At 36.8% G+C, this 18,105-nt stretch overlaps 1 protein-coding gene across 3 annotated transcripts in view; it reads right to left on the reverse strand.

The window, feature by feature from the left end:
* The window catches only part of ROCK2 (Rho associated coiled-coil containing protein kinase 2), a 102,102-nt gene that overhangs the window by 5,049 nt on the left and 78,948 nt on the right, over positions 1-18,105 (reverse strand). For 2 of the 3 annotated variants that reach the window (XM_065835953.2, XM_071807057.1), the window contains exons 13-32: positions 17,405-17,540; positions 17,183-17,274; positions 16,687-16,933; positions 16,285-16,391; positions 15,494-15,653; positions 14,490-14,650; positions 13,892-14,076; positions 12,646-12,715; positions 11,179-11,282; positions 10,769-10,955; positions 10,334-10,427; positions 10,129-10,223; positions 9,272-9,451; positions 8,883-9,051; positions 8,320-8,496; positions 5,794-5,864; positions 4,766-4,854; positions 4,005-4,083; positions 3,541-3,802; positions 2,679-2,892 (exon numbers count right to left, since the gene is read on the reverse strand). In XM_065835953.2, coding sequence (XP_065692025.1) covers positions 2,679-2,892; positions 3,541-3,802; positions 4,005-4,083; positions 4,766-4,854; positions 5,794-5,864; positions 8,320-8,496; positions 8,883-9,051; positions 9,272-9,451; positions 10,129-10,223; positions 10,334-10,427; positions 10,769-10,955; positions 11,179-11,282; positions 12,646-12,715; positions 13,892-14,076; positions 14,490-14,650; positions 15,494-15,653; positions 16,285-16,391; positions 16,687-16,933; positions 17,183-17,274; positions 17,405-17,540 — 2,879 coding nt within the window. The remainder of the gene's footprint in view (positions 1-2,678; positions 2,893-3,540; positions 3,803-4,004; positions 4,084-4,765; positions 4,855-5,793; positions 5,865-8,319; positions 8,497-8,882; positions 9,052-9,271; positions 9,452-10,128; positions 10,224-10,333; positions 10,428-10,768; positions 10,956-11,178; positions 11,283-12,645; positions 12,716-13,891; positions 14,077-14,489; positions 14,651-15,493; positions 15,654-16,284; positions 16,392-16,686; positions 16,934-17,182; positions 17,275-17,404; positions 17,541-18,105) is intronic. The other variant, XM_065835954.2, reaches the window with a different exon arrangement.

Here is an 18,105-nt window from a genome sequence, read left to right on the forward strand (position 1 = left end):
CTGCTCTGATACCCTGCTGGAGCTTTCTTCATCCAGGTTGGACAAGCCTGGCTCCCTCAAGCCTCCGCTGGACTTGCCCCGATTTGTCAATGTCTGGCCTGAATTGGGGGGCCCAAAGGCGGAGGTAGGATCTTGCTGCAGACCAAGGAGTGACCAGAGGGGATACCGCTGTCCTCAGCCCTCTCCTCTGGGTGCTGTCCCAGAGCTGCCTCATCTCCGGTTTCTCAACAGCCACTCAGTTTCCTGCTCGCTGGCAACTACATCTTCATTATTAATAAAGTTCGTAACAGAAAATTAATTATTCCCCTTGCACAAAAGCCTCGCAGAAGCACCAGTCAGATATAAATTGACCACAGCAATTACAGTAATTTATAAGTATGTGGTTTCTTAATTAAAAGTGTTTAAATCCATAAAAATTTCCACTGGTTTGACAGACCTGCATTAGTAAGCTGATAGGTGACATGACCTCACAAAACCACACTTTTCCATCTAGTGGGTACATTTGCAAAGCTAACTTGGAAAGTTTAACTGAAAAAATAAAATGGCTTACGCACAAAAATATTCACCCTCCTCCTTCCTACCACCATTACAAAATATACAGATAGAGAAAAAACACATTCAAGACTGATTCGTAGTGGAGGATGATCACAACTAAAAAGAATGGCAAGAGTAAACACTAAGTTATGAAAGCATTTTGTAAAAAAGGTCATGCAGATTGAAAGAAAGGTGTTAGAAGGAAAGAAATTATTTTCAAAACACCTAAGAGTAGCTGTGGAAAAAGAATCAGGATTTATAATATACCCTTTTCTGACAACAATAAGAAACAGAATAACCCTACTGAATTAGATTGTAAACACTGTGCAACAGAAAAGCATTCTACTTGTCCCCCAAGTTATCATAAATGTTTCTTCAATTCATGCTTCAATCCAATCATGGATATTTTGATTAGTTTTGCACAAAGCAACTCTTCGATAATCAGTCCCTAAGAAATGATTAAAAAACTTTTTGCCTTCATGTTTATAATAAAAAAATCTAATCATTTAAAACCCAAATTATGAGGTCTTTCTTTTATACGTATAAAGTAAATCACCAAAAATTAGACTGTATGCAAGTTAGGGGGAAAGTGAAATTAAGTTACTTTCACTATGCATTTCCACACATTAAAATACCAGCATTTTTTTAGGATCTAACTCATGACAGCATAAGGCTGTTTTGTGGTAACGGTGGTATCACCACCAGATCACACATACACTGTGCTCCCCGCTCCAACTCTGGCCGCTCACCCAACCCAGTTTTCTGGTGGCCAGCTCGGGCACTGGCGGCAGCCCGGTCACAGACCCGAGGTCACAGCGCCGTCTGCCACTGCCAAATTATTAATATCTCTCTGGGGAAAAATGTGAAGCCTTTGCTGAACTGCCTGTTGCTGCTGGAACACTGCAACAAGAACAACTCAGACCAGACTTTTCACAGGCTGTCCACAACCATGCACTGATATAACCAAGTACAGCCAGTACTCCGGGTGATGGAAAATGCAAACTGAAGAAATCCAGAAATTGTGTACTGTGCAATCACACAAGCACTACCCGCAGAATGCTATCACTTCCACAATACAGTATGGGATTTGGCTCCTTAAAATTGACCCACTACTGTTCTTTGTATTGTCATTTTTCCCCAAATCAGAGGAACTTGGTAAGACTGTTCTTTGAGGAATCACAAGACATGAGCCTGAGTCCTAGGTTACTGAATAAGGAACTGAAACCAATCCTCTCACCCCTTGGTAAGTGCTCCAGCTACCTGACCAAATGGGGACCTTCCCGCTCTCTTGTAAAAAGTGTGAGAGCTGCTCAGACAGGTGCTACCGCTGCAGCAATGGGCTCCACGCTGAGGAACCCGTGCGGGCAGAGACACAAAAGTGAGATCCATCTGAACAAGCTTTTCACTGTACATGTCCAAGAGCACGCTGTATGCTCCTTTTCTACACCAGGACAACATGAATCCTGAAAACAACTCTTCCTAAACATCAACTGTAAATGGAGTCAGACACAGATATACACATTTGACGAGATGAAACACATCCTAAAATACAAATTCAAAAACAGGTGTCCGACTTTAGAGCAGGGCAGGAATTCAAACACATGCCACAAAACCAAGCAATAAGAAATGAAAGACACATTGTCTTTTGCTGTGTGTAAGGCCTTCTAGACTGCCTTCGAAGGCACTTATTCTCTCCAAGGTTCATTAGAACCACAAGCATCTAACTTCATTGCTCAACTTCAAATCCGGTAGTGGCCATCTTGAAAATTGTTAAACTTTTTTTTAAATCTTCACATCCCTCTGACTGACTCTTTGCCTCATTAAACCCCATCTTCCCTTCCAGCTGCCACTTCACAGGAACTATTCGGCTACGGATGAATACTGCAAGCTCTGCCTGTAACATGTAAGAGTAATAGGATACATTTTCAGTATGGCAAGGTTAACTAACGGGTAAAGCAAGGTCCCTTAAACAAGGGAAATAACATAGTGGCTCTTCTTTTAACTTAGTTGAGGTTTATAGAAGATAACATGCTAGATCACAGTCAGTAGTCAACAATGTTTGTGGTCAATTGTCCTCATCAACATATACAACATTAACAGTAGCAAAATGTTTTAAACAAACTTAATAGCAGCTCTTGTGTCACCTCGGTTTGTTTGGAGGAAGCTGTCGACTTGGTCGTCTGATGGACTGGTTTGGCTGTACCTTCATGGAAGTTCTGGGAGAAGATCGAGCAAAGGGGTCTGGTGCTGGAGGCTTCTTGGGTATTTTTTTCACCAGTCGGCTTACCCATTTTTGCTGTTCTTCCGTAGAATTAGCTAACAGTAGTAAATTCTTTGCTGTTGAAATATCATAGTACACTGAAATAAAAACGAAGACTGTTAATATTCTAAACATGTTCCCACATCACAAATTAGTTGTCAGGTTACCATACTCTCACAGTCAACACAAAGAGCAATTAGCAAAGAAAACAAAAGCAAAGTGAAGCAGGTTTTGCTGCTGGCAGGGCCTCATCCTTACATTTAGAAGGTAACAGCTTAGTGCACTATGGAAGATACATACTCGCACAGAAAAGAATGAGGAAGGGTAAGACAGAAAGGTGTGCCTGAGCCCAAAAAACTATGTAATCTGAGTCACAAACAGTAAACTTCACTGAATGTCATTTATTTCATAACATGCACTAACGCTACCTTTTCACTTAGCAGTGCAGCACAACACAGTGTGAGCAGCCTTACGACCGCCACATTTTACTGCATGATGCTGACAATACAACAGGTACGTACAGATACAGGCCATTAACTCACAGCAGTCAGCTGATCCTCATGTAGACACCTTCAGAAAGGTTCTGACAGCTACATACTAATAAAAGAAAAACCTACCTGCTTATCTTTAGTTCATATCAGATCAGTACTAGAATCCTCTGATCTATTAGAATGCCTTGTGACTCTGGCAACCATATGAATATATGCATATATGAATATATGAGCATTCAAATACTTGCTATTTACCTTTGCAAGGTGCTATAATCTCTTCCTTTTTATCCATGTGATCTTTGTGACATTTGATATGGCAACGGCGACATTCTAGAGCAGGAGGAGGTTTAAACATATGCCACAGCGGCTTCATGCAAGCTTCACAATTGGTTGGAAAGTGATAAAGAGTAGGTATAAACTCATGTCCTTTGTGACAAATGTAATTTGACTTCTCTCCCATAGGCTCCACAGGAAATTCCTGTTCCTTTTTGCTCTCTCCTTCATTAGCATATAGAATCTAGAATCAAAGCATAATACTCTCAGATGACAAATGTAAATTCAGACTAATTATCTAAGTAGAAAGATTGAAGAATTACACTGGAACTGATTTTTTTCAAGATATTTTTAGTAAATATTTCATTAGACAAAGTTATGAAAATATTTTTGACAATGTGTGAAATACCACGTTCATTACACTAGAAATATTTATTAGTGAATACCTGGAATATCCTAGGAATTTCCTTGGAATCTGCTCTGTACACGTCAGTCTGAGTGACTGGTCGGACATGGAAGAGTTTGCTACAGGAAATTATTTCAAAAAGGACAAAAATTAATGTTACCAAAATGATAAATTGACATATTAAGTTAGGATACAACATACCACATAAGACTTAGAGCCATTAAAGATTTGTTAGTACAACTTCCTAATCACTTGATTAAAGTCCTGTCTTTCAATCTGGCGCACGAACTTCCAAAACCCTAAGTAAAAAGACATCACAAAGTACCCAGCTGTATTTGCAAAAAAAATGACAGCACTGAAAAACCAACATCACATGACTCTTAACAATTGCCTGTAGCTTTCTAACACACTTTCTCTCCCCACAGTCCAACCTCTAAAAAGCCACATTCTGGACATGCTGTAAGTGAAAATGCACAAACACTGAAAATTATAGCTTATCTGCTACAGTTTCCTGAATGTTTTTTGCTACACTGGGCAGGTGGGATAGATCTGGCTGAGCCGGTGGGAGCCGTTTGGTGACACCAGAGCCAGCAGCCCGCCACAGCCGCACCACTGCTTACAGCAAACACGATTCTTCGTCATGATGGGGACCTAAGCTCCCAGCTCTGCAGTTCTAATTAGAAAAGGACGTCTCATTTGACGTTGTGCTCCCAGACTGCACATCCAAAGGCATTTTGTGTAAGTCTTTCTGACAAAGTTCACCTACAAATCAGAGGACAAATCGCACGAGATATTACTTACTCTATATCCAATACCATATAGGGATTAGATTGTTCTTTATCTTGTTCGCTGTCATAGAACAGGATCTTCTTACTGCTTACAATTACATACTGTTAGGAGACAGGAAAGGATAAAACGTACATTTTAATCCAGCTCATCACACATGTCAAAAGACATCACAGCAATTACCGCAGATGTCACAGCAGTATTATTCTATAATTTTATTAAAAGGTAGCTAAATGGACAATAGCAGTACTGTACAATGAGTCCATGATTTGCCAATAAATTCATTGCACAACAAACAAATTTATGCTTACCCGATAAATCAATTTACATTTTCAAATTAATTTATATTTAAACAGATTTAAATATATATGGAGAGATAAATATTAAAGTCTGGAAGAAAGTAACAAAAGCTTTTCATTTCTATTTTACTGATTTAATTTTCACTTAGATGGGTAGCAAAAGTAATTGTCATCTTAGGATGCTTATTTTACATGTGTAATTCACAACTAATACAGCTCATACTCACAAAGTTCATTGTTGTACTAACCAGGATTTCTAGCAACTTTAATAAAAAAGCTAATTAACTAGAAGACCTCCTATTGCCAGAGTTTTGTCCAGAATGCACAGTTAGACTGAGCAGTAAGTGAACTGGTATGAAACTGTGTATGTTACAATGTGAGCAAAGACCCACTAAGGAGGCTCCTGAAAAGCAGTAAATAAGTGAAGGCTGCACAAGGCACACGTGTAGTTTTTAGTTTTATTTCCTAAAGAACTTGTCAAGGGCATCTGTTTCCAGAATCCGCTAAATTCCATCTGTGTAATACTGCTGGGAATGCCTATGGCTGAATTTACAAACCTTTGAAGACCACGAACAGCTGTTCTCACCTCCGGCTGGACAAAGAAGGGTCTTCACCTATCACAATTGTATTAATCTGTTCCTCTCAGACATAGTTATACCAGCTAACATATTATATTTTATACACTTAAGTAAATGAGGGAAGTTTAAAACACATTAAATAAGATCATAAATTTGGTTTTCTTACCTTTTTAACCCAGCCGAATTTTTTAGTGTTATTTCTAACAGGCAATGATAGCCAGCCTTCCAATCTTGATTCTGAAAAAAAGATACATGCTTAGGAACATAAATATTCTCAAAGCATTATTTTTGAGTTATTGAAGATCAATAATCAAGCAACAGAGCAAACATGAGAACATTAACTATTCACAAGACCTTGCAGTAAATGTTCAGGAATAAATTAAATTGTGTATTCCTGAATACAGCCAATAACCAACAATGCAATCACAAAACACTAGTAGGCATGGGGAAAAAGGGGAAGAGCAAACTTGCAATTACAGCACACACAATCCCTTTAGTAATTTCTTCAAGACTTAAAATGCTTATGTCTATCAACCTTTACCTTTTAAAAGAGCATCTGAAGATATTAGTAGAGACCACACAACATCTGGTTCAAGACAAAAAAAGGCAAACTGCCAGTACAAATCACCTATACCCTCCAGGCACCAGGTAAAATTTCATAGGTTTAGTATTTTAAGTCGTATTTTTTGCTCTGATTTTTTTTTTTTTGAATTCTGCCTAAATCTCCTAGGCTTTCTAATACAAATTAAGTCATTTTTGGCTACTCCTCAGGCCTTCCCTAAATTCAGTTGCCCTTTCACACACTTGCAATATTCTATATTACACTGGTACATTAGTCAGATTGGATTTATCAACAGTATTAACAGCTCAGCTGTTGTTTGACCAAAAGCTCAGCAGCTCACACTTTCCTAGTGTTTGGTAACACAAAGACTTTGATTCTATTTCTATAGCTGCACTCAATAACAAGCATTTCTTTCCCCTATGTTTTATTAAAAGGAACTACTCAATTTCAATAATATTTTCCTAATGAGTTTTCCACGCTAGCAGAGGAGTTGGACTCGATGATCCTTGTGGGTCCCTTCCAACTCAGGACACTATGATTCTATGAGACAACCTCTGCTGCTGAGGAACCTCCAAGTCAAAAATACTGAAGCCTTAAGTATTAACAAACACAAACCCACAAAAGGAGCACGAACATGCTTCAAAATTGCAAAAGCTATTTTCTTTCTCAGTTGCAGGCTCCTGCCCATGTTAAACATAGCGTAACAAATAGTTATTAGATATTCATAGAGTTCTCATTTTGTCTAGAGAGACTTGAAGCAAGGTTATTTATTCAAATATGCTCTCTCTTCAAAGTTTATTGCTCTGCAATCACTGCTGTTGACAACACATTTTAATGTACATATCAAATACATGAAGTATTTATGAATGCACATTTTGCCTCATACCTGCCACTTTAAATTGTTCCTTTCAACTACACCTGACACAAAGGGTAGCGAGCATAATGCTGACGCAAAAAATCCTTCCCCATATCCAGAAAGTATGTGTAGCTTGTTAATGGTGTGAAAAAATGCATTAATTTAGTTCCTATTTTTCTCTGTAACCTCCAATATTATTGCATGAAATTGGAAAAAAAATTAGAGCTCCTGATTACACTTCTTCATTTCTGGTGTCTATTCTATACTAACAGATCAGAGAAAGGGCAGAATATTTCAAAGTTTTCACAGTATGTGCTTTTAAGCACTAGTAGGGAAAAAACCCAACAAAACACAACCATCATACCTCAAATCTGTTGTAATCGTGTTAGTAAAAAGTCCTAGCTTAGGTATGATTTTTACTTTAGAACAAAATAAAACCATGCAGATACCACAACAGCAGCTAACAAGGAAAACAGCATGTACTTAACAATTCTTTTATTAGAAGCCTCACAGAAAACCCAGAGAATGACAAATATAGAGGAAACACATTATTCTTTAGCCTGATGAAGTAACGTCAAATATCCCAAAACAAGTTTTGCTTTCAGTGGAAAAGTGTACACACTTTAAAGGAATGTCAAGTGAAATACAAAAACTTGACTGTAATTAAAAAACCCATCTCTAAGATTTTGCAGAAGTTTTGTTCAGCACAGTCTATGTGTAGTCATAAAAATGAAAATAAAATTAGTAAAATAAAGCTCTGTTTTACCAGAGCCATACAATTCAATTATATGCTCTATGTATCTCGAAAAAGAACAAATTTTGCTTGCCTTACTGTACAAGAATCAAATATAAGATTCAAATTAAGGCAAAACAAAGTAATACTCAGAGGACAATTTCTGCAAGCAAGTAATGTAAATTTACAGTATGAGGAGTCAGATGTCTCCACATTTCACTTAAACATTTCACGTTTTGGTACCAGTATCTTAGGGTCACGCAGACAGCTGTAGATACTGGCTAGAGGCTACTTGAAAACAAGGCCATAAGGCTTACTTATTCAACGCTTTAATAAAAACAGTGGTTGTATAAATGGCAGCAAGCATCTGTAAACATTTAGAGAAAACAAGCCAGTTATTTGTTCATGCAAAGTTTTTCATGTCTTTGCTGGCAAGGTTTACTGCCAGATTTTTGTTTAATAATGTATTAATAGTGTTAGTTTTGAAACAGAACAAAGGGACACAATAAGAACAAAACCAAACAGTCCGCTGGGGTATCACCTGTGCTATCAACTTCTGTAGGGCTGTGGGAACAAGACAAAGGTTCTTCCTCTGAGTCAGAATCAGAATCGAGAAGCATGCGAGAACTGGAAGGCTTAGTGGCAATACTGACAGAGGTGGAAGAGTGCTGGTAGGTGAAAGACATGGATTCCATAGTGTGGGATTGAGTGATATGGACTAAACATAAAGCATAAAGGAGGAAAAAGGTAGAAAAGAAGTCAAAATAGAATCTCTAAGAAGAGAGTATTAGTTTTACATTTCATCACATAACACAGTAATTGCAAAGTAATCGCGACAATGAAGTGGGAAAAAAAATTAGTTTTAATGGGGTACAACAAAATTTTTAAAATAAATTTATTTAAATAGATGTGAGACGTATGACTACAGACAGATCTAGTTAGTAGGTGTATAGCGATCACTGTCAAAGCATTGATAACATGGTGGAAACACATAAAGATGAAAAGCCACAGAATCATCAGAGGGTTAATTTAATACTTCAGCTTCTATGGTGAAACACTGACATAAAACCAATTAATGTAGAAATATTAATAAAATTAGCATACCAGGGAATCCATCATCTGTCTCAGCATCTCCCGGTCCACTGCCTATGCTGCTGTTGTCTAGACCGATGTGTAACGACTGGAGCTGTGAACGAAGTTGTTCAATGTCGCTGTCTTTGCTGTCCAGAGTCATCTGGAGTTCAATCCGTATCTGACTCTCTTCTGCTATTTGCTGTAAGGCAAAGTGACAAGATTTCTTATTATCACAATACTCAGTTATTCAGAGAAAATAAGCAGAAAATTACGCAGACTCTGCAGCCAGTCTCTCTACATATACACTTTCGGTCATGGGAAATTGAGGAATAGACTGTATACGCTACCTCAAAGCCTGTATCAATTCAATGAGAAATACAGAAAACACTATCAGTGTTTAAATTGCAAAAGGATCTTACTGCTTGCATTTCATTGATTTCCTTCTGGTATTTGATCATCATCTGTGTTAACTTTTCTCGTTCAGACTTCAGTTCCATATGGAGTTTCCTATTTTCCTTTTCCTTCCGCCGTACATCAGTGTCAGCTCCACGTTTGACTGGACCCTTCCGGTTCATGATCTCAGCCAATTTATTCACAGCCTTCCCACGGTGAAGGAAAAAAAATGACAAAAAACACACCAATAAATACAGAGTTATATTATGAAGAAATAAGAAATAGTCCTCTCTCCTATCAACAGCCAGACATTTTTAATCAAACTGAACTAAAAGCCCTGCGTATCTGGTACTATAAAGTTGCTTTAATTCAATGTACTACTCAAAATTGAAAAGAAGGTAATGATGTCATTTTCGCCTTAAACAAGCATTTGCTTTGAACACTTCTATTCATTTAAATATTCTCTACCATTTCCAATAGCTAGTCCCAAAATGTATCTTTGAATTAAAATGTCATTTGTTCCAAAAAACAAGCCAGATTAAAATTGGAAACATAATGTTTTATGGAATGTAAAGAGGAATACATATCAAGATGGAAAACAGCAAGATATGAATTCACATGACTGAAATGAAAATTTTTGCTGGAGAACTGCATGTGGATTAGGAGTTACTTTACAATGAACCATGAGGATGCAGTTTCACTACACTGAATGTCGACTTAGTAGAAGTAAAGAAAAAAAAAGATCAATGTATTTTGTTTCAGAAGCAAAAAAGAATAAAGTGTTCCATGGTATACATAGATAGTGTTCATAAATCAAATCACTTTTAATAGAAAACTTTCTATGGTAAGCTATCTCTTCATTCATTTAGACACATTTGCTTACCTGCGTCTTCAATGTTCTTTCATTCAACAACTGTTTCTCAAACTGTGCTTTAATATTTCCTACATTTGCTTCTTCTTCCTTTAGTTTCGTAATTTCTGTAGCAAAGTAATAGAAAAAAAAATCTATGAAAGCTCATTACAAAATAAAGTACTATTAAAGAAAACTGCTTTCAAATAAAATTACATTTGGTTCAGAGGATACATACGTTCTTGTGCTTCCTTCAGTTTATTGTTTAGTTCTTCTTTCTCATTAGCAAGATTAGCCACATCACTAGTTAGTGTCCTGTTTGCTTCCTCCAGCTACAAAACAAAAAGCATACATGACTATGTAACAGAAGACATTTGGCATATAAAAGCACTACAGGACAGAAGGAAATGCTTCAGAGTGAAACCAGGAGAAGGGTAAGAGGACTTGCTGTAAGAGGGGTAGGGACACAGAAGAAAGAATTGTCAGAGAGATGCATGGAAGAAACATAAGATTGTATTTCATTCACAGAAAATAAATATTTGTAAAATATAAGCTATGCTTGCGTATCACTTACGTCTAAGTTTGCTAAATAACAATGTATATATAACTCAAACTGCAAATGAAACTCAAGCCCATGTAAACCTCTACCAAAATCACAAATCATATTACTCACAGAGGCTATGGTGGCATCTTTCTCAGTAAGTTCCTGTTTATGCCTGGCCATCATCTCTTTAATCTCCAGCTCTTTCATAATCTTCTCTTTTTCCAAGTCAGAGTACTGTTCTTCAGCAATGGAACGTGCAAGTTGTTCTGAATCTGCTTTTGTCAAAGTAATCTCTAGTTGAGCAGCCAAGGAATCCCTGCAAATTATTGACATATGCTATTACTTCTACTAACTTAAAAAAATGGGAGGTTAGGGCAGGGGTGGGGTGCGGGTGTGTGCGTTAAAAAACAAAAAAAAAAAACACCAACAAAAAATCCCACCAAGACACCAAAAAAACCCCACCACAAACCACAACAAAACAACAACAAAAAACCACCTTCCTTGTCTTCTACATGTTCGTACAACTAGTAAAAACCTACCTCTCATCCTGTAACTCTTGTATCTTTTGCTGCATTTCTTTACAAAGTTTGGTCTTTTCCTCACATTCTTCTTTAAGTTCTCGAACTTGCGTCTTGTACAGAGTCTAGAATTTAAAGTTGTGAAAAGGACATGACTTGCATATTGTAGCTTGAAGGTACACAAAAAATTATGCAAGATGACACTGCCTACAATTCTTTAATCACACACTCAATTAAGAGTATAATTGTGCAATGGCTTCTCTAAATTTAGGTCATCGTCATACCCAAAAAGTTTTGGTTAACTTGTATGTTTGTGAATAGATAGATGTATGATATATATTTTATATATTTGTAAACATACTGTTAAAGACACTGTCAATACGAAAATTACTATTAGATAGAAAATCAGAAGTATCAGAAGCAAGGAAAAAAAATATCACTATTTTTCTCTACTATTTTAAATCTTTGTCTAATGTAGGTAGTATGTAGAATTTAGACTTCAACCCTATAAATCCATAAAACAACATGTCAGTTATAAAGCAAAAAGAAGTATAGGAGGAGGGGAAAAAAAGATTAGAAAAGCATTTGAAATTCAAGATTTTTTTGAAATGCATAACAGATCTAGAGCTACAAAGGAAATGAAAGAAAAATTCTATTGCTCTGTACACTCAAGCGACTGAATACAAGTGACATGACAGACAGCTGCACGTGGATTGACTGCAGGGCTTTGAATACAGTCTCTCTCTTTCTGGCCCATCCACAGCAGTCAACAGATCTCAAATCTCCCTTTCTCTCCTTGCACATGTGCATCTTTTTGATCTACTAGAACTTTGGATAGCCCTTCTCCTCCTGATGTAAATACCACAGTGAAATCTTAAGTTTCCTTAAATTCTGAAGCAAGCGTTTTGGCCTTTACCTGCAGTGTGACTTGCTGTCCACTGTTAAAATAAATTAACCTTCATATGCTAGTGATGATTTCTCAGTACAATTCCTATTTTTTTCTGTTGTACTTTATCACAATAAAGCAAAATCTCCCAATGACCTCTACCAAGTTCGGTTGTAATGCAAAAATTTCCTTCCAAGCCTTAAATGCACATTTTGTCACATTCTGTGATTCTGAGAATACAGCTCTTCTCCTCCATACAGCATGGCAGAGACACTGAATGCAAAGGGCTTGAAACATGCAGAAGATAATTTACACTGTGGAAAAGGAGAAATGAACCACTTGACTCCTCCCTCTCTCTAAACTGTGTTTGGGATTCCCTTCCAAAGCTGGGACGTTTCTTAGCGTGAGCTCTTTCACACTGCTCAGTGATCAAGATTAAGGAGTCATGACAAGGCTGCAGATAAGAATGAAGACAGGAATAAGAAAATAATTAGCTTTAAGTCAGAGATGTGAAACATCTGACACCGGAGGAGGAAGAAGAAAAGCTAACATTGTACTTTAGTAAATGAATTAGTATTAAAAAAAAGAAGCATAAAACACACCGAGAAGTACTGTTCAGCTTCAAGTTGGTCTTGAAGCTCTTTCATTTGTCCATCTGCATCTTGACGTTCCCTAGAAAGGAATTACATTCTTTAAAATAAAAGATATGAAGATATTCCAAAGAAGTAAACAGAAAAGAGAGCATCTGCACTCTTAAAATCTCCAGTCATTTCCTGACCACAGTGTGGCTGGCAGTTAAACCTGAGGCTTTCTCTGGGTTTCTCTCCCTTTCACATGCAGAGCTGAGAATGCTACACTCACTGAGCTCAGTTTAACCCTGTTCACAAGCCAACTTCAGCAGTGTCACACACTTCAACTGGTACAAGTCACTGAGAGAATCTTATTTCCATGTAAAACATCACTGATTTGACAGATTGCTTTAGGTCTGTGAAAACATGTCTGTATTCTTTGACATGCACCACGTATTAAATTCATGTGTTATTAAAACAACTCGAAGTCAGTTCCATAGAAAGCACAGTTGTGTGGCAGGAAGGATTTCTGCCAGGGTGTCACATCACAGCAGCTGTCACGTGTAGTCCTGATCACAGTGAGTAACTGCGTCTTTGCAGACAGCCAAGGTAAAGCACAAGGCGATAAACCATCAGAAGTCACAAGAGAGCTAAGAATGAGGTGTGTCTGATATACGCGCTAAACTTCTTTTTTCAGTCACAAGAGTGCTGCGTAAAATTTCATTTATGTATTTATGAGCAATTGCAAATATTGCTTTTAAGATGCTGAAGAACTGCTGGGGTTTAATAAAACTCCTGTTTGAAAGCCCAACAGATGTGTTTAAACATCTTTAGTACTGGATATTTCCAATAGGTATGTTTACAGCTCTCTATTAGCATTACTGTCCAGCTCTAACAACCTCTCTTGGACTAATGCTGCCAGTAACTTTCTTCCTCACTGAAGTCCTAAGTTCTTTTTAAAATAAGTGTTACTTTAAATAAGTATTTCTCTGAATTCCTCGCACTCTGGTGTTTAAGCTGCACTTCTTGGGGTTTTTTTGTGTCAGATTTTTCAGGTAGCGAACATCTACTGTACATCTACATAGTGCTGAATCACTAGGGCAAACCTCCAACCTCACTGTAATTATTTTAAACTACAATATAGTTGTGCACTGTAGAATAGCATATTCAGTGCAGCAATTTTAAAAATTAATATGGCTCCCACTTTTTGCCAAAAAACAATTACAAATCAGTTAACATTATTAAAAAAAAAAAAAAAATCAAGAGCAACTCTGCCTACTTGCGGAGTTCATTATTTTGTTTTTCCAGACTTAATTTGATTTCCTGAAGGTGGTTATTCTCCTGTTTTAGCTGCTTCTCAGACATTTTCAAAGTGTTGACCTGTTGCGTTTGCATCTTGAGGTCATTTTGAGTGAGACAACGCTTTTGTGTTTCTTGCTCTATTTTTAATGTTAAGTTTTTTACCTGAAAAATAAACAGAAACCTGTGAATTTTACAGATTTACACAGGAAAGTGACATTTAAACAGTCTCTCTTATTGACTTCCTCTACATTTTTGTACAACATGCTCCCATTTTTTCATGGACAAAGCTGTTTCCTGAACGAAGGCATTAGCATGCAATAAGCAAGCTAGTTTTTCCATGTCAATCTCACAGCGTTTCACATTCCAGAAGAAAAACTTTTTAAGCACAGTAATGTCAAAATAGTTCAGAAAAATGAAACTACATTCAATATACTTTTTAAAGCTCCAAATACAGAGAAGGAAAAGTTGCCGCCATTTTCATTCACAAACGTTCCTAAATAGAGCTATAATAGGGAAAGCATTACGACACTGAAAACCAGGTTCCACTCAAGACTCCTTTTATCATTGTTCCTTACATCTTCATTTAGTATATCCTTTTGCCTGAGAAGCTCATTGATTTTCTGTTGTGATTGTTTGAGATCACAATCCAACATGGAGCGCTGCTTTTCAGCTTCTAACAACCGATTTTCCACTTTTTGCTTTAAAGCTCTCTCTTCCAAAAGTTTCTTCTCCATTTCTGTGAAGCAAGAGATTTAAGATGTCGGTCAGTGTAAAGCAGGGGATTTTAGAGGGCATGGGGAGGAGTAGGTCTACCCCCTATTAACAATAAACATGTTTAACCTTTTAACACTGAAGAGAAAGATTGCTGAAAAGTGATTTATTAAAATTTTCACAGTAAACCCAATCCCAGAGGATGTTTTTACAAGCATTCCTGACTGACAGCTATTTCCCACTTCTGAGTTTCAAGATAACTCTCAGTTTATCTGCGACGCATATGAGATAGATAAAAAGGTGGATTTAAAAAAATGTTCCATGTAAATCTGCTAAAGTGTTGCTTTGATTATGATAACTTGAAATCATTTGAAGAGTTGAAACTGTTTGAGAACCTGGTATGTCAAGTGATTCAGCCATTATTACTGCTTCATTTGTGTTTCTTTTGAGCATTGGCATGCTCCAAATTTTTGCGAAAGCTTTGCAGTTGGAAGGACAGGAGCTGCAGGTAGCTTTTTAAGTAGCTGCCATAAAACATTTAATTCAAAAGTAATTTTCTGGAGATGTTTGGTAATTATCCATCGCTCCAAGAGATTTCAGTTGTGATGAGATACACCAGGATATGCACGGTGACTATGGAAATGTAGCAAAGGCTTTGCCATTTCTAGCTCTATCTGGTCTACATATTTACATTGTTAAGTGGTTGACCTATATTTTATTTAGGAAGACACAAAAAGAAACGAGTACACTAAGTATATAACACAGGGGAATAATGGAAAAAAGCCTACACTTAGGCTTCCACTAGGATTAAAAGATTACATTATCTACTTTGTATCATTTATACCTAACTGTGATGTCAAATACATACCTTTCATGGCTTCTGACTTTGCCTCCTCAATAGATTCATAGATCTTATTTTTGTCTGCTAATCGTGCTTTTGTGGCTTTATGTTCGGCTTCTTCTTGTTCGAGGTTCTGCTGCATAACTTTGAATTTATATGTCATATCTATTTCCATGTTGCTCTTTTCCTATTAAAGAACAACATTGAATAAAACATTAAACACATCAGGTTAAAGACAAAATTTCAAACAAGAGTAACGTGCTGCTGGGAAGTACACTGAGAGTAGAAAAGAGAGCTCAGACTCTAAGGAGCTGAGAAGTCTTTTCTACATACGTTTTCCTACGGATGGTAAAGTGCTCCAAAAATGCACAATGACATCCCCAGTTGCAAACAATTACGGAATTACTGCCTGTAAGAAGAATGGCTCCAAGAGTAAGTTTATTGAAGAATTTTTTCAACACATTTGTTTCAATGACAAATTTCTCAAAAAAAATATTAACAGAAGCTGTTCTACTTTTAGCAATATTGAGAGTTTAAAAAAAACTAAACAGATGAAATAAAATGTTACAACTGCATTATTAAGCTACCCATTGGATTAACATTATTATGTACTTCAGAAGTATAATGTATTATAAGGGAAATCGTGTTTTTTTGACTCTTCTCAAATTGGAAAAAAAAAATCAAAGAAAAAGAAGAAACACTGAAAATCAGGCTTATTTTTTGCATAAATTTTTGTCTCTAAGTTTCAAGTAATAATAGTGCAAATTAAAAAATTCCATAAGAATGTAACACCAATGCTCACTAAGAAATGCTGTTACCTTCTCTAAATCTGTAAGTTTTTCCTGCAATTGTCTTTTCTCCATTTCCAGTTTGGCTAATGCACTCTTTCCATTTTTCACTTCTTCTTCCAGGCTAGATATTCGACCTAAAAATGACCAAAACACCAATGAGGCTGGGCAGTGTGTGAGTAAAAAGAAAGTGTACTATATCCACTCAGAGGTAACATGCAATAGCTTCTAATCCTGACTATTAAGGGTAATTTTTAAAGTTATCAATAACATTTTATAAATGTTCTCTCTTAAATGTGTGTCCACACTTACATGACATTGTATAGACCAGCACACTAATCCAGTCACAATTTGAAGCTAAAATAACATCACCAAAACCTATTTTTACTTCTGAAATGAGAAGCAAGCCTTACTTCAGATTTGTGGGAATACCTTGTAAATCACTGATAATCTCTGATCCATGACTTCGATCTCTCCTTTCTGATTCTAGAGCTGACTGAAGATTGAGAAAGTCCTTCTCCAGTTTGAGTTTCGCATTCTCTAGCAGGCAGTTCTTATCTTGTAGTTCTCTGTTATTGGCTTCCAGCTGTTGGATTTGCTTGGTGCTTTCTGTCTGGTTCTTCCTTAACCTGGCTGCCGTATCAGACTCTGACCGCAGCGAAGAATTGGCTTCATCCAACTAAGGGTTGATAAAAACATACTTCAGAAACAACTGAAATATAACAACTTCCATTTCTACTATAGAATACTAGATTTTATGGATTAAAGAAATAAAAAGGAGTATATTTTAAGATTACTTTTGAAGACCAAAACATGACCAAAAAGAACAACTTTTAAAACTCCATTACACATTTCAATTCCCTCCTAACAAAGTCTGGTACTTCAAATAGCTGTTATTTTAAAATACACATATAGAAAGATGGCATGCCTGTCTTTGTAGTTGATTGATTTTCTCATTGGATATTTGAGAGTTCTGATTCCTCTTTTTTAAATCTTCAAGCTGGTCTTTCAAGCTGTTAACTGTAACAAAAAACAATGCAAGATTGTTAACCACTGTCATAAAAAGTATCAATTTGAAATACAATTCATCTATTTTATCCTTAAAAACCCCACATCATACCAGAACCCTTCAAAGCATGGTTCAACATACCCTCATTTTCCAAATTGCGTTTCTTATCTGCTTCATGTTCTGCTTTTCTCTGGTATTCTGTATTCTTATGCTGAAGAAGAGCCTTCTCTCTCTCTAACTGTCTGAGTGCAGACTCTACGTTCTTCCTTGAAGATATCTGGATATATTTAAAAAAACCACACCACTATTACATACAGAAAATTGATACTCTTTAAATGATAAAAAGACAGCTCAAGCATTCAGTTTAGTTTGCACTGGAGAAGGACACACTGTATTTCCCTGCAGCAAACACAGTGTTACCAGAACTTGTGGTCACATCCAGCCCAGGATGACCATGGCCAAGAGTTTTTACAATTTAAACAGTCTGATCATTTGGATTTGATGTATCAATTAAACCTGCTCAGCAGCCACTCTGGGAGCGCAAAAACATACACGCTCTGTAAAGGTCTTGACATGCATCTGGATGAGGAATACATTAAGTTGTACACGTCCACCAAAGAGATGACTAATCTGGAGTAGCACTAAGGTGCAAATTTGGGCATGAAATCGGGTCCTTGTACCGACACTGTTAGAACAGTGCAAAGACCAGTAGCCCTCCTATTCCAGCAACACGACTCTCACATCTTCCATTTTTAGAATAATCTATAGGATATTCATATCCAGCTGGCCTCCAAGTAAAAAACAGGGTAAAAAACAAATGCTGAAAGTTGTAGCGCAGAAAT

The sequence above is a fragment of the Patagioenas fasciata genome, chromosome 3 (assembly GCF_037038585.1).
Source record: "Patagioenas fasciata isolate bPatFas1 chromosome 3, bPatFas1.hap1, whole genome shotgun sequence".
Classification (NCBI taxonomy): Eukaryota; Metazoa; Chordata; class Aves; order Columbiformes; family Columbidae; genus Patagioenas; species Patagioenas fasciata.